At 40.5% G+C, this 15,272-nt stretch overlaps 1 protein-coding gene across 2 annotated transcripts in view; it reads right to left on the reverse strand.

Moving 5' to 3' along the window:
- Positions 1 to 2,041: 2,041 nt before the first annotated feature.
- Positions 2,042 to 15,272, reverse strand: part of STT3B (STT3 oligosaccharyltransferase complex catalytic subunit B) — a 53,946-nt gene continuing 40,715 nt past the window's right edge. For both annotated transcript variants that reach the window (XM_068405283.1, XM_068405282.1), the window contains exons 10-16: positions 13,852 to 14,063; positions 12,884 to 13,071; positions 12,211 to 12,382; positions 9,717 to 9,890; positions 8,592 to 8,705; positions 5,760 to 5,972; positions 2,042 to 3,734 (exon numbers count right to left, since the gene is read on the reverse strand). In XM_068405283.1, coding sequence (XP_068261384.1) covers positions 3,654 to 3,734; positions 5,760 to 5,972; positions 8,592 to 8,705; positions 9,717 to 9,890; positions 12,211 to 12,382; positions 12,884 to 13,071; positions 13,852 to 14,063 — 1,154 coding nt within the window. In that variant the 3' untranslated portion in view covers positions 2,042 to 3,653. The remainder of the gene's footprint in view (positions 3,735 to 5,759; positions 5,973 to 8,591; positions 8,706 to 9,716; positions 9,891 to 12,210; positions 12,383 to 12,883; positions 13,072 to 13,851; positions 14,064 to 15,272) is intronic.

The following is a 15,272-nucleotide window of genomic DNA, read 5'->3' on the forward strand; positions in this document are numbered from 1 at the left end:
GTGGTGGGACGCCCTTTCTCTTTCTGTTGAAGCGTTAGTTAACTGGCATCAGTTGCTCAGATGTCCAGGAGCGGTGTCCAGTGCTCAGGGCACCTGTGAGCTGTGTGCATCGTTCTGATAGAAGTGGCTTGTCAGATGAATCCTGGTTTGCTGTGGGTTTTTTTTCCGCCCTGTTCATACTGCCAGATGCCGTACGGGTAAGTTTTTGTTTAAATTGGACAGCACTCCCCAGGGAAAACAGGGCTGGGCTTTAGGAAAGGCTGGGGAACGTACGCCTTATTTTGACAAATAAAAAGGAAGTAGGTTAAGGTGTTCCCTTGTTTCTGAAAATCATATTTCATTTAATCTTTGTCATTAACAGAGATTCTTGATTAGATACCTCTGACAATACAACTCTGAATTACTGCAGCATTGGACACTTGCTTAGAGGCTTCATGGATCCTCCTCAACATTTTTCAGGTGTTAGGTAATGCAGTTCTGGTTTATTTTAAACATTCATCCAGTGTTGGAAACCATCATCCCAGAACACTTTTGTTTTTATGCAAAACAGAAAAAAACACTGGCTCTAAGCGGGGCAGGAAGCACTGCCCAGTCGTCTGCCTTGCCTTTCGTTGCATTCCTTCAAGGCCGTGTCTTGGAGCAGTTCATACCTTTGGTTTAAAAGACATTATTGAGCTTTAGTCATTGCCAAATACGATTTATTTTCAGTTTTTACTCATAGACAGAGGGCTGAGTCAAAGCGTTTAACTGGTTTTTCAAGAGTAAATCTATCACGATCTTTAACTAATGGCTTTTCTCTGCCTCTGTTATGGAATTACTTCCACAAGTCAAGATATTTCTTCTGGGATTACCAACAGTACTGTCTGCCCTCGCTGCTTTCAACAGTAATGATGAAATGATACAGAACTTATGCAATACTGGCTTCTAGACACATGTGGTTTTAGTTTCTTAGCAAATGAAGACCAGAGCCTGGCTTAAGCATTTTTTTTTTACTTCAGATTTTACTGTTACTGTGGCATTTATGCTTCAAAATCTCCAAAATTTGACCTGGTAGAACAACAAAAGGATGGCTCTAGCTATGGAAGTAAAATAGTATGGAAGGTATGTTTGATAACGATGCAAGATGCTAGTACTTTTTGTTGGAGAGAAGAGGTAGAAGTTAGGTTAGTTGGTTCTAGGATGCGGGTGGAGCACCAGGTAACCTACATCGTGTGCAGGTTCCTGAGGAACTAAGGAAGGTGACACAATGCCTGACAGTTCCTCTTTGTAACTTTGTTTTTTCTAAGCGGCTGCCTTAATGACTGCAACTTTTCATTTTATTTAAATACAGAACATGGGCAGAAGCCTTGAAGTCAAGTTAGTCAGGTAAGTGGTAGGCAACTTTAGGCCCAGGCTGGCCAAGATTTGTGTAGTTACTCTTTTACATAGCTTTACAGATGCTGTAAAAGTTGACAGGATTCACTTATTTCTGCTCTGTTAAAGAGAAGACTGTCAGCTAAGATGGAAAACAGTGTGACAGAACTGTACAGGTACCTAAAGATGGGAGGACAGCCTTTTATTTCCTTTTTTAAAACAAAGCGGAGTTACTGCCAACTCAGGGACTGACCAGCAGCATCTGTTCTGCTGCCTTTCAGATGTTCTTCCACCTGTTAGATCACTCATTTCTTACCACTGGATAAGCAGATTGCTTCTTCCAAGCAAAGGTATTACAAACCATGCATCACATAATCACCCCTGCTGCTTGTGCGTAAGCAACTGCAACAGCTTGAGCTGCTCCAGGTGGCTTCACTGCAATGTGTGTTTGGGAAAGACAGCTGCTGTTCTCTGAAAATACTACAGCTGCCTTGACTTCATCACAGCAGGGGCCCTACCTTTGGCTTAATAAATTTAAGCTGGAAGTATGTTAAGTAGCTGCTGTGGCTTCATTACAGCAACTTCATGAGGTCAGCAGATTTGCATTGCGGAGTGTGAAGACAATTTACCACGAGGACTATAAGCCACGTGGTATCAAGTTAATCACAACAAAACTGACACAACACCCTTAACACAAAACTTGAATTAACTTTATTTTCCCCTACAGTCAACAACTGGTCTGCATTGAGCTTTAAAGCAACAAAATAAAATGAAATCTCCAAAGGACAGGGGGCCATAAATCCAGATTTAATTACCTTTGTGAAAATGTTGCAGCTGTAGTATTGGTCTGTATAAACCGTCCAAGTCAAAAACGAGTTCATAAATCAAAAAAAATATTCTACACCCTGGGAAAGAAGTCAGCAGTAACATTCTCACAGAACACTGTAAATTTACATTTTCTTCAGGAAAGGTACATACTATTCTGCACTGTACATCAAATTATTGATGCAAGTTTTGTTTCCATAAAAAGTTACAACTTGTGGCAGGAAAACAAACTGCAAAACTCTTTCATTTTAATTAAAGAAAATTTTCAAGTCTGTATAAAGTTTTCCTATAGCTGGAAAGTGAACATGTTCAGTCTCCATTTATATTTTAGTGCATTTAATCTGACAGTTTTCACCACTTTTTTTAAAAAAAAAAAAACAGTATAAAAGACAGACAAAGCAAATAGCACTATAGCAGGAATTTCTTCAATTGATTTAAGCACTCTAAATAAAAATGCAGAGAAAGAGATTTCCAGAAAAACTTTTCCCCTCACAAGAGAAGGCAGTGAGGGGAGGAAGAGGTTTGCAAATCCTCTGCCTCCGACAGCCAGAGAAAAGGGGTTTTGTATACCTGTCAACCTTTTTTTTTTTCTCCCCATTAAATAGGCTATGCTTGTTTTACCAATGTAAACATTTACCTAAAATAGTTTAATCTCTGTTCTGAAGCACCAGCCCCTCCCCAGTGCTCGGCTGTATGTTACTGTAGCATTCATTACTGTCGTTTCAGATTTTTCAGGAGGATACAAATTAAGCCCTTGTTATCTCGCGTGTGCAAGGTTTGCCTTGTCTCCCTTCTGAACTGGCAGGGTAAGGCAGCGACGCTGCAATCCCCTGGTACACAAAAGCAGCTTGGCCACTCTGAACTAGCATCCAATCCACCTGTCCCATCATCTCGTCTGAAAACTGCAGCTTTGCTTCTTACAACTCCACATCAAAACCAGCCTGCAGCAAGAGCCAAAGGACACAGAAAGAAACCATTGAAAAATAATAACGGGAGTAACTGATTTTGAAAGTTTAGTTTCAGAGAGCTCTGCTTCCTCCTAATTGTTGAAAACAAGTAATTTTTAGATCTCACTGTTCCAGTTTTACCTACTGCTGCTGTTCAGCTGAACAGTGTTTTCCAAAAAAGATTGACAAGTATGCATGTGCCAAGGACCAAATTACAGGGTTCTTTGGTGCAGTCAGTCCAAATTCTCAACAGATTTGAAGGATAATATGTACCAATAAAAAAAAAAAAAAAATGCTGCTAGACTTGGATAGCAGCTCTGTCTTGCTTCACATTACAAATCTAAAACAGCTGTTCTCAATAAGCCAATATTTTTAAATCAGACATTGCCTGAAAAATTTTGTACAATAATCTGGACCAATGATGGTTCTGTACCCTCATGTTGCTGTGAAACATGACTTGAGCTAAAGGCAAAGACTGGTTATCTCAAGGACAACAACTGCTTCGTATTAGCAAACGGAACAGTGTGTTTAAACTGTCTTCCTGTTGGGTCTCTTGCCTTTCTTTAAAATTAGTTTATTCTTAATGTATCCACGCTTCCTTTTGGAGGTCTAAAAAGAAAAACAGAATAAAACGTATTAGTTAATGATTTAGTCTTGACCGCGGTTTAGTGATGTGCATTTCAATGCCTGACCTTTAGACTGATTTTAAAGAGCTTAAATGGTAAACCCTCAACTAGGTATTTATCCATTTAGTATTTTTAAAGTTGGGATTGTTTAATTCATGCCCAACATTTGCTTTTGTACAAGATGTACTTTTGCAAGGCCCATCTACCAGAACTGTAGAATTGTTTTCAAAGGTTGTGCTGAGGCAGAATAAATAATTAACCAACATGATAAAGCTCTAATATGCCCAAAGAGCAGAAGTGGTGTAGAGTGTTAGCTTTGTTTGGAAATACCTTCTTGCATCTTCTGCGCTATTCGATTCTCTTAGAAGTTGACAAGATGATAGATACAGTAATATTTGCTCAAAGCAACATTTTTCAAAGTAAGATAAAAACTGAATAATCGCATTTTAGTCTTTAGTCCTCTGCTACTGGTCTGTAGGCTAGTTAGCACTTTCTACTCGTGTGTCTTTATCAGCATATTTTAGGTATTTTTTTAAGATAGTAATGGGGGGAAGCATTAATGTTAGTCTTAGGGAGTACTAACTTGAAAGTTGTATAAATAGAGTTAGCTTGTGGCTCCTGCCACAACAAAGTAGACAGTAGGCAGCTCTCACGCTTGCTGCACTTTGCTGTGCTTACCAGCAGGCTCTATCATGTCAATTAACTACAACTTTTCTCTTTTTAATAACAACAATAATAATAATATTATGAAGTGAGATAGATAGATACAAACTAATAGGTAATACTCAGACATGTTGTATCTCTGAGCTTGAGCACTGTCATTCGTAACGTGGAAGAGTGATAGGAGATGGGCTGAATTTCCAGTAAGGCAGCAACTGCTGAAAACCTGTGGCTACTGAGGAGCCCTCAGAAGGCATTTAAGAAATCCTAGTTTAGATATTTGCTCCGTGTTCTTCGCTGGTTCTCCCATTTCTTAATGGGAAGTGGAGCCTGTTTGTACCACAAGAGTTGGTGATGGATCGGAATGTGCATCAACTTTTATCCTGTCTTTAGACAGAGAACCAAGACATCCACAGATTAAGTGGGGTCAATGCATCTGTCATTAATAAATATAGCCTTGCTTGTCACTCAAGATCAAAAGTTACACTGTAAGTGTATGGTAGGCACAGTAAAGCTTATAATTTCCTTTCAAGGTAAGTCTAGCTTCAGTGGCAGCTCCCAAATACCTTATTCGGTGAACTTCCATCACATCACACAAATAAGCATTTTTACCCTCTAACATTCTTTACTTGTACTTCCACGACGCAGTGTAAGTTTACTCCCTATGCTAATTCCATGTTACACATTTGTTTCTGACAGGATTTTGGAATTCCTTTTGCAACATATATTTGAATATATAGAAAACAAATGCTGTGAAGGAGAGGGGCTGCTAAGAGTCTCCCCAGCTCCCCTGGTAACACATCTTTCTCAAGAGGCTGAAGTAGCACACCACAGCTAATGCTTTTCAAACCGTGAAGATCACTTCAAACAGTAAGCAGCCAGACACTAAAGTTCCGTCAACAAAAGTTTCATATTTAATTTATTTCATACAAAATTGCCATTTTTAAACTTCTAGGCATCACTACTTTCAAACAAAGTCAGAAAGCAACTTCACATTATTTACTTAGTGAGCCATAGTTACTGAAACATGTATTGATGTACTTTAGAGATTATACTTCCAGTTACATGAAGAAGACTTAAGAGTTGTAACAGCCAGTGACACACTCTATTTCCAGTTAGCATTCTGCCTAAAAAAAAATCTAGCCTTGTGTCTTCACATGCTTTTAAGTTAAGCAGACAGTAAATTAACAATTATTACCAGCAGGCAGGTCTGATATTGGACACTAACATGAACAGTATCCATAACATTCTGGCTAGTGGAAAGACATAATTCACCAGCCATGTGATTCACTGTTAAAAATAAACTGCCACCTCCTGCCCCCTTTCAGTTACGTCACTGAGAACCCACCTTCTTTGACAAATACTTCTGTTTCGGTACAATGTTGGTTACTCTAGGTTTATGATCCAATGTCTCTCTGTTGTCTAGTTGTTTCACCTTGTATATTCTGACAAGCCAGTGCTCTGAGGTAAACGCTTCCTCCAGATGTTTGAATTTAATGTCTTTGTTGCCTATCTCAGCATTGCGTGTACGATCGAATCCTGGGGGTGTCCGAAAATCCAGCTATAAAAATTAAAGTTGCATGTTAGTTTGCATATTGTTGCATTTAGACAGCAAAAATCTTAATTATACAAAAGCCAAAGCACCCATTGCTGCAAACTGTGGTACTTCATACCACAAGGCAGTGCTTTCAGCTGGTCTAGTCCAAGGACAACACTTCTTTTGCACTGGTTATTACGACATGGAAAAATCTCTCAGTTCCTTTTTCCGACTGCAGCAGAGACAAATTCATTCTTACTCCTACAGATGTCACAGGAGACGGCACTTCATGTCTCAAGAGAAAAATCACATCTGCATTCAGAGATGAAACTACTCAAGTGAAAGTCTAAGGAGCAGCAGCCTGTGGTGGCTTTTAAGCATAGCTGCTCCCTTGTGCTCTGGTCTATAGCGCAGTAATTTGCACTTTCACAGTTTTCCATGCAAGTTGGAAATAGTTCATGTTTATCAGTTAAATTTGCACCACCCGCCCCCCCCCCCCCCCCCCGCCCCCCATGTTACACTGGCCTCAATTTTAGCTGAATAAAGGATTCTTTGCTAACACATCAGAATGAAGAGTGCTGAGGGAGCTGGCGGAAGTCATTGCTAGGCCACTCTCCATCATCTTTGCTAAGTCGTGGGCAACGGGAGAGGTGCCTGAGGACTGGAGGAAAGCGAATGTCACTCCAGTCTTCAAAAAGGCCAAGAAGGAGGACCCGGGGAACTATAGACCGGTCAGCCTCACCTCCATCCCCGGAAAGGTGATGGAACAACTTGTTCTTGGTGCTGTCTCTAGGCACATCAAGGACAGGGGGATCATTAGGGGCACTCAGCATGGCTTCACCAAGGGGAAGTCATGCTTAACCAACTTGATAGCCTTTTATGAGGACATAACCCGGTGGATAGATGATGGTAAAGCTGTGGATGTGGTCTATCTTAATTTCAGTAAAGCGTTTGACACTGTCTCCCACAGCATCCTCGCAGCTAAACTGAGGAAGTGTGGTCTGGATGATCGGGTAGTGAGGTGGATTGTGAACTGGCTGAAGGAAAGAAGCCAGAGAGTGGTGGTCAATGGGACAGAGTCCAGTTGGAGGTCTGTGTCTAGCGGAGTCCCTCAAGGGTCGGTACTGGGACCAGTTCTATTCAATATATTCATTAATGACTTGGATGAGGGAATAGAGTGCACTGTCAGCAAGTTCGCTGATGACACCAAACTGGGAGGAGTGGCTGACACACCGGAAGGCTGTGCAGCCATTCAGAGAGACCTGGAGAGGCTGGAGAGTTGGGCGGGGAGAAACTTAATGAAATATAACAAGGGCAAGTGTAGAGTCCTGCATCTGGGCAAGAACAACCCCATGTATGAGTACAAGTTGGGGACAGACCTGTTGGAGAGCAGCATAGGGGAAAGGGACCTGGGGGTCCTAGTGGACAGCAGGATGACCATGAGCCAGCAGTGTGCCCTTGTGGCCAAGAAGGCCAATGGCATCCTGGGGTGGATTAGAAGGGGTGTGGTCAGCAGGTCGAGAGAGGTTCTCCTCCCCCTCTACTCTGCCCTGGTGAGGCCGCATCTGGAATATTGTGTCCAGTTCTGGGCCCCTCAGTTCAAGAAGGACAGGGAACTGCTAGAGAGAGTCCAGCGCACAGCCACAAAGATGATTAAGGGAGTGGAACATCTCCCTTATGAGGAGAGGCTGAGGGAGCTGGGTCTCTTTAGCTTGGAGAAGAGGAGACTGAGGGGTGACCTCATGAATGTTTATAAATATGTAAAGGGCAAGTGTCATGAGGATGGAGCCAGGCTCTTCTCAGTGACATCCCTTGACAGGACAAGGGGCAATGGGTGCAAGCTGGAACACAGGAGGTTCCACTTAAATATGAGGAAAAACTTCTTTACGGTGAGGGTGACCGAACACTTAAACAGGCTGCCCAGAGAGGCTGTGGAGTCTCCTTCTCTGGAGACATTCAAAACCCGCCTGGACGCGTTCCTGTGTGATATGGTCTGGGCAATCCTGCTCCGGCAGGGGGATTGGACTAGATGATCTTTCGAGGTCCCTTCCAATCCCTAACATTCTGTGATTGATTCTGTGATTCTGTGAAGCGTCCTTGGGGGGCAGGGAAGAACAGGAAAGTAAAAAGCAAACAAGGCAGACTCAGCTACATACATATGCTTGATGATCCCAAAGGGGAGTGACAACTCTCTGTGAGAATTATGCCCTTATAATAAATGCCGTGTGGTTTAATACACTGATGTGACTTGGATAGAAATCAGGTAGTTTCTGACAGATATTAAATAGTCAATTACAGTTCTACTTCTGTGTTGCTATCACAAAAAACAAACCTAAAGCTCTCCACAACATAACAATTAATGCTATAGCAAGCACACTGCATACTAGAATAGAGATGCTCGGCTGGAGCAATGTGAAGGACAGCAAAAAGCTAAGCACAAGTGTAGGTTAGCAGCAGAAATGCTTCTTCCTGAAGGTTATATACAGTAGGCCATGCTTAGATGTGTTTTAATTTGCAAAGCTGATTCTTACCTCTGATTCTGCTACTACAAGCAACACCCAATCTAAAAGATGGAAAATACATCAAAATAACATTTGTTTTCTCACATCTCATTTAAGATCCAGTAGAAGTTGTAGCACTAACCTGCATCTCTCCAAATCTGTAATAGGACATTTTATACATGAGGCAGTTCAGCAAAGTTGGAGAACCTGCCTTGTCTACTCGGAACTCTCCCTGAGGAGTAAAGTAATCACTTTCCTTTAAAAAGAAAAGAAGATACAAAGAGTCAATGTAAACTAAACCCCTATTTAAGGTCATTTCTCATTCCCTTCTCCAAAAAAACCAGCTTCATCAAGAATCTAAACTGACTTTTACAGTTTAAAAGCTGATTTAAGCTAGTCTTATAACAGAAAATGATGGTGCTCATTGAAGGTAAAATAGTTACAAACTACCTGCTCATAACCCAGACACCAGTGGACCAATCTTCCTAAATCCACAGTATTGTGCTGGTACAAGTTTTGTCACTTCACAGTAAGCAGTTACTGGAAAACTGATCTCAAAATGTGAAAGTTAGTTGGGCGTCTATCAAAATCATTCATCAGAAAGGTGAAAAGCGCTGTACTGTTGATATATGAGGTCTGCAACGTTACCATAAACTTCATATGCACACAGTGTTTAAACAAAACATTTCTGCCATTTTCATCTCCAGTACAACATGAAACTATGCGTGCGGGCTACTCCCTTAAGCCTGTGCTCAATATCTGTAAGTTTTTGTTAGGCTTAAGCAAATATTACTACAGACTTCTGCAATCTCTGAGTTGTTTGAATAACAAACTCTACATAAGTCAAATATTAACACTTTAACTTGTCTCCTACTATTAGAGTTCGAAGAAATTTGTAATGCCAACTATTTAAACAGTCTGAACACTCCTACTTTTTTGAAGTAAGATGGTGGACACTGAGACACAAGAATTACAAAAGATACCCTGTACTTTTAGTATCATGCAAAAAAAGTGAGAAGCTTTTGAGGTTACTGACCTTTCAGAACCATAAATATTGAAAGAACCTGGGCTACAGGCCTCTGCACTCCTACTGTTCTAGGGAAACAACCCATAACACATTTTTCAAATAAAATTGCAATAAGTAGTAGAGATTTCCCTCCACTGTAATCAGCACTACCAGAAAAGCAACAACATAAATGTTTAAAATCCAGAAATACAGTATTCAGCCAAGAATGCTTCAGTTTTCCTGTGTACGTTTCCCACTTACCCGAATATCTTTGGGATGCTCTCCCTCTGCTATTCTCACCATCCACAAGAACTTATTAATATCATCACCAGAGTAGCCAATCACACCACCAAAAATAATCAAAACATAATCCACATCCAGGCTCCTCATGATCTCATATGCTGCCGACTCATTTGATGACATTGCCTTTCCCACCTGTATCATAGCAAAAATATCTTAAAATATCTGCATAACTGCCCATCGAACAGATCCGCAGATCCATAACCCGCCAGACCAAAGCCCAAGAATACATACTTGCTGACCGAAGCCCACATTTTCATTCTAGATAAAGAAAACTCATTGCGTCTATTGAGAAACTCAAAAGCCCAACCTCAGTTGAAATATTTCCTCCTCTGTGAGAGGTGTGCTGCCTGTTGAAATGAGTGTTTTGAGTATCAAATGTAGCAATAAGGGTTTTTCCTTTTGTGGCACCTATGGATTTTTCAAGTCATGGCTGTATTGCCAAAAACTTAGTGTTGCAGAAAATACCTAATTACAAATTATTTTCAAAGATTTAGACACAGCCTAAAGTGAATAAATTATTTGAAATGTTAGTAATTTCTTAGTTCTTTTTTCCTTGAGCTCTGTCCTTCACTAATGAAGCAGCCATGCTGCATTGTACTCAGTCACATATAGTCACCCTCAGCATTGAATTCAAGGTAAATTTATGCAGAGAAAATGTCAGAATAGAGACATCTTTGAGTGAAAAGCATAACATAGTTTTGGCCTTGAAAAACTTTTTTAAAGCTGTATCCAGAACCTCTTCCATACCGGTCACTTCCCACACTGAAAGAATTCACTTAGGTCAGTAACTGGCATTCAGTTCAGTAGTTCTGTTTTCTATTGAAGCCCTTGTACTTAAGGTCTAATAACGTATTGCTGTAGTAAAAGGGAGTAACTACAACATAAATAATATTGCATCCAAATTGGTAACATTCAGTTAAGAACATAATTAGAAAACGCTAAGCTGAGGCTGCAATCTGTCAAAAAGACGGAGAACCTCAGCTGCTTGGCCATGGTCCTCATCAACGTGAGGTTACTTGGCAGATTTCAGTTTCTGTGCAGGAGGAAGTCATCTGGACGTGTCTCCAGGGCATGCCTCATTTAGAGCACAAGTTCAGGTATATCACCACAACACACATTTATTGCCTGGGTCCCCCTTTATGGAGTATTCATTCCAAAATAGAACCTGACAGTGCCAGCAGTCATACTGGAGAGAATACCTTATTAAAAACCATCATTGCTAATTGCTGTAACGTGCGTGGTCACTGTGCTTATGCAATACAGGTGACTTTCACAGTCTCTCTCTTCACATGATGCACCTTGTCCTGCAGGGATCTGTTGGTTTAGGTACAGTATCTGCACTTCTGCCTCTTGTAGAAGAGAGAAGCACACAGAGCTACCAGCTGAATGCCCATCTAAAACACACTAACGCTGTCAGGTCAACAACCAAAATAAGAGACAAGTGTCTTAGTACACGGGAAGGCTTGTTGACTGGTATTAGTACCAACAGTACAACATCCCAAGCTTATTTTTGGCTGATGTGAGTTCCCTGCCCCTGTCAAAAGTACGTACGTGTGATCCCTGCCTTCCCCAATACACGTTTTTTCAGAACTTTGTATGCTCAAAGCACAGCTTGATTAATTTGTTGATTTTGAACACTGCTTGTCTGCAGATCTGGTCCAACTGCTGTACTAGCTACTGACACCAGACAAGAAACTACCCTAATGCATTCCTCAAGCCCTTCCCCCATTCTTCTTCCGGGAAGAAACGGCCCCTGAGCAATGACGAGTCATTTACACAGTACCTAATAAGACTGCAAACCAGCTACAATACAGACCATTCTTTTGTTTCTGAAAAAAATTTTAAGTTGCCCAAGGTGGTGTCCCTGTAGCCACAGGCAATGCCAACACCCTGCTTTTAAGCACGTGCACAAAGCTTAAACTGACTCTTCAGAAGTGAAAGAAATTAAATGTACACGCGTTCTGTCTAACTGCAAATTTGAGAAGACAGAATCACATCAAATCTGCAACACTTCCATTGCTAGTCATAAACTTTCTCTAACTTCCAAGATGCCTGAAAATTTGTTGTTTCAGGTGGGCAGTTTTCATAGCGCCATTCAGATCCAGCCAGCACAGACGCTGCCAAACTGAAACGATCCCTGTTTGGATAGTTACATTAGATTTTCTCTATCCTCCCTCAAAGGAAAGAAGAGAAACTGAAGTAGAGGTGAAGTTTTGGAAACTTCAAGTAAACAAAACAGAAACTCCAAAAGCAAAATTGATCCCTTCTAGCCCCAAATCTCTTTATACGTGAGTGTAAATGCAAAAAATATGTTCCTCCCACTTCTGTGTTTTCTACTCTAAGAATTTTTCCTTAATATCATACTACCTTCCCACAGACATTTACAATTTCATACTCGACTGCAATGTAAACATTTTGGTGTTTCTACTCCATAGAAAACCGCCACCCTCACCAGGGCTATGTGGCTGTTGTTCCAAGTATTGTTATCAACCAAGGTTGTCCTGTTAGCCATTCCTGCTATCTGATAACCATAGTCCCACCACGACATCACTCGGGCGTGCTCATCCGTGTTTTGTCTCAGCCAGTAGTAGGCTTCTCTGAAGTCATCTAGGATATTCCGAGTGCTGGAAAACAGAGTTCATTTTATTCACATCAGTACAAATACTAGCAACAAATTAACTGCACTGTGCAAAATCTGGGCTCACAAAGAAGGGTTCTCTTACGCGTTTAGCTCCCTTTGAGGGATCTGGTCACCAGCAGTCATAAGTTTGAACTGACAGCTGAACAGCCAGAATGCTGAACTGCTTTTTGAAGATGTGACTAAATGCATTTCCAGTTGAATATATATTCGTAAACAAGTTTTCCCAATTGACTGAAAAACTTCTTTTTTTAACCATCATCTTTACTGGCTTTGGATAGGATTATTTTTGTGTATCTACATTAAATATTTCAGAAAGTGTTGTATCTTTTTGAAAATTAGAGTATTAAGAATTTTTTATTCAGGTGGCAATTCTGCCTTAACATAAATAGAAGGAATTAAAAGGTGGTAAAGCCATTTGCTAATGCAAAGGAAGTAGAAAGGCTTTTGCCCTTTAATTATTTTCAGACCCCTAGAGCTTACTTACCCATCGTGGTTATAGGAAGCGAGAACAACGCTGGGGCTGGAGTATGCATTGCTAGTTACCCACGTACAGTGGACAGCAAACATCATCAACAACATCAACATCAGCATAGTAACAATGTTTTTGATATTGGGACCCAGTCCTTCTTCTGTTTTTTCCTGTTCAGATACATGTTTTCTCACTTTGCCTGCCTAAACAAACACAAATATATCTGTTATGGCAACTTTTATCACCCTTGACAATGGAACCTGTGCCTTTTTCTTCACCACATGCACCCCATAAATGCTACGGGATACTATAAAGCTAAACCAAGCTGTAGCATAAATTAACAAAGTGTGCACAAGAATATTTTGACAATCCAGCAACTTGTAAAAATGGATGATTCCTTGAAAGCCCTTTCAGAAGAAAAAAAACTATTTTGTGAGGGTCAGTGGAGGACTTCCTTGGTTTGGCTCAGTATGATGATGCCCTTTTATAAGGCAGGGTGGAAAAGAGAAACGCACAGGTATTTACTGTGAGGGAAAGGGGGAAACCCAAGGCTCAGGCATTGTCAGGGTCAGTATAACAAAGCCTAAGAGAGATATTTTTTTCATAAAATATATTATTATTTAATTTCATCATGTCTTAGAAGAAATACAAGAGGGAAACACCCAGTGACACAGAACTGCTATAACCAATTAAGGAGAGCAAGCAACTGTCTGCCATCGCTTCTGCAGAAAGCTGGGTCAACACTGTACACTCCCTCTAGGTTAAAGGCTCATCACTGATGAAGCTACAAGGAACCACTTCTACACTACCACCATTTTTTTCTCAGGACATCAATTACACCTTATTGGAGAACATTAATACTTGCTCTAAATTTAAACAGTAGTGATTCAGACCTCTAGGGCCATTTAAAATATTCTGACCAAAAGAGAAAAAACAAAAGAGTAAAAATAAGCTGACTTCTAACTTTTGCTCCGTCCCCTCACCTTATCATACAGGTTGCCAGGGTTCCTTTTGTCATCCTCATCACTGCTGTCCTCTATTGGTGGATTTTCCCTCTTCATATCATCACCCAAATAACGCTCAAAGACATTGGAGAAAGCAATTGCAGACAGCATACAGACCACTGGAGTCAAAGTGAGCATCAGCCGAACCATCACGCCAGCAAAGTAAACGGCGCTGATTGCATACAGAGCAACTGCAAAGAAACAAACCTACTGATGACATTTAGAAAATAACACTCACTCTGACTGCACACGTACATGCTCTCCACAAAACTACTTCTGGAAGTGGGTTGAGCATCTGCGTATATAAAGACTTGAGTACCCATCTTGCATTTCATTGCTTTTTAATTTACAGAGATACAGTTCAAACAATGTTTATCCCTTTTAAGCCTCAAACCCATCCTGAAGTTCATCTTGACAACTGTTAACAATAACACAACCCCGTTTTCATATTCGTTAATAATGTGTCAGAAGATACATTATTAGTTAAATTTAATATCACACACCAAAAATACTACTGGAATAACAGGTAGCTTCATTTGATTAAAAAGGACAAACAGCCCTAGACCAAACAAGTTATTGAAACTGAAAAAGCAAAAGGAAGTGTTAGAATTTCATGTAAATATCAAATTTTAATTTAAGTTAGAGATATCTGTGGACAAATTGGGGGCTTGTCTACATTATAATTCCATACAGACAAATAATATGATATCACGAGCCCTATTCTGAAGCAAATTTTCCTGAACAGTATTATCTCTACTCCCCTCTGTGCAAAAAAAAAAAAAAGAAACCACCCCAAGATTTTTTTAGAACAGAAATATTCAGAAGACTTTTCTTAGAAGGAAAAAACCCCAAACAAACCTGTATACACTCGTTAGGAACATCTACTGTTCAAGTAATAGAGGTTATTCCTTGTCTGCTACAGTTTAATAATACACTTTTGTGAAAGGTTTGCCATGGAAATCATGAAAGGACACTGATTTATCAGATTACATAAATATTTTCTACTTCGCAGCAACGTCGTATGGCTCTCCATTCTCGATCATAGGTCTCTTTATGCTGACTTAAATGGATGGTGCAGCAGTAGGAGGCTGAAAGCGAGTTGCCCAGCACTGGTCTTGACATGGACTCATTGTAAACCACGGAGCACAGAACACTCCAGAGCCCTTGGATTTAACACAGTGTATGTTCCCACTGCCCACACACCTCTTCAGTAATCCTAAGAGGCAGCTCCATTTGTCTGGAGCCTCCTGTCCCTGTAAAAGCCCAAAACCTGAGTGATCTTCACTGCTCCATATATATGGGCTACTACTTCAAATTACATCCTTACAAGCCTCATTCATAATCTTAAAAGTCTGCTTGCACAGTACAGCTCCATACAAATAAACAGTTTGTTGTCACTG

Source organism: Nyctibius grandis, chromosome 7 (genome assembly GCF_013368605.1).
Source record: "Nyctibius grandis isolate bNycGra1 chromosome 7, bNycGra1.pri, whole genome shotgun sequence".
Lineage (NCBI taxonomy): Eukaryota > Metazoa > Chordata > Aves > Nyctibiiformes > Nyctibiidae > Nyctibius > Nyctibius grandis.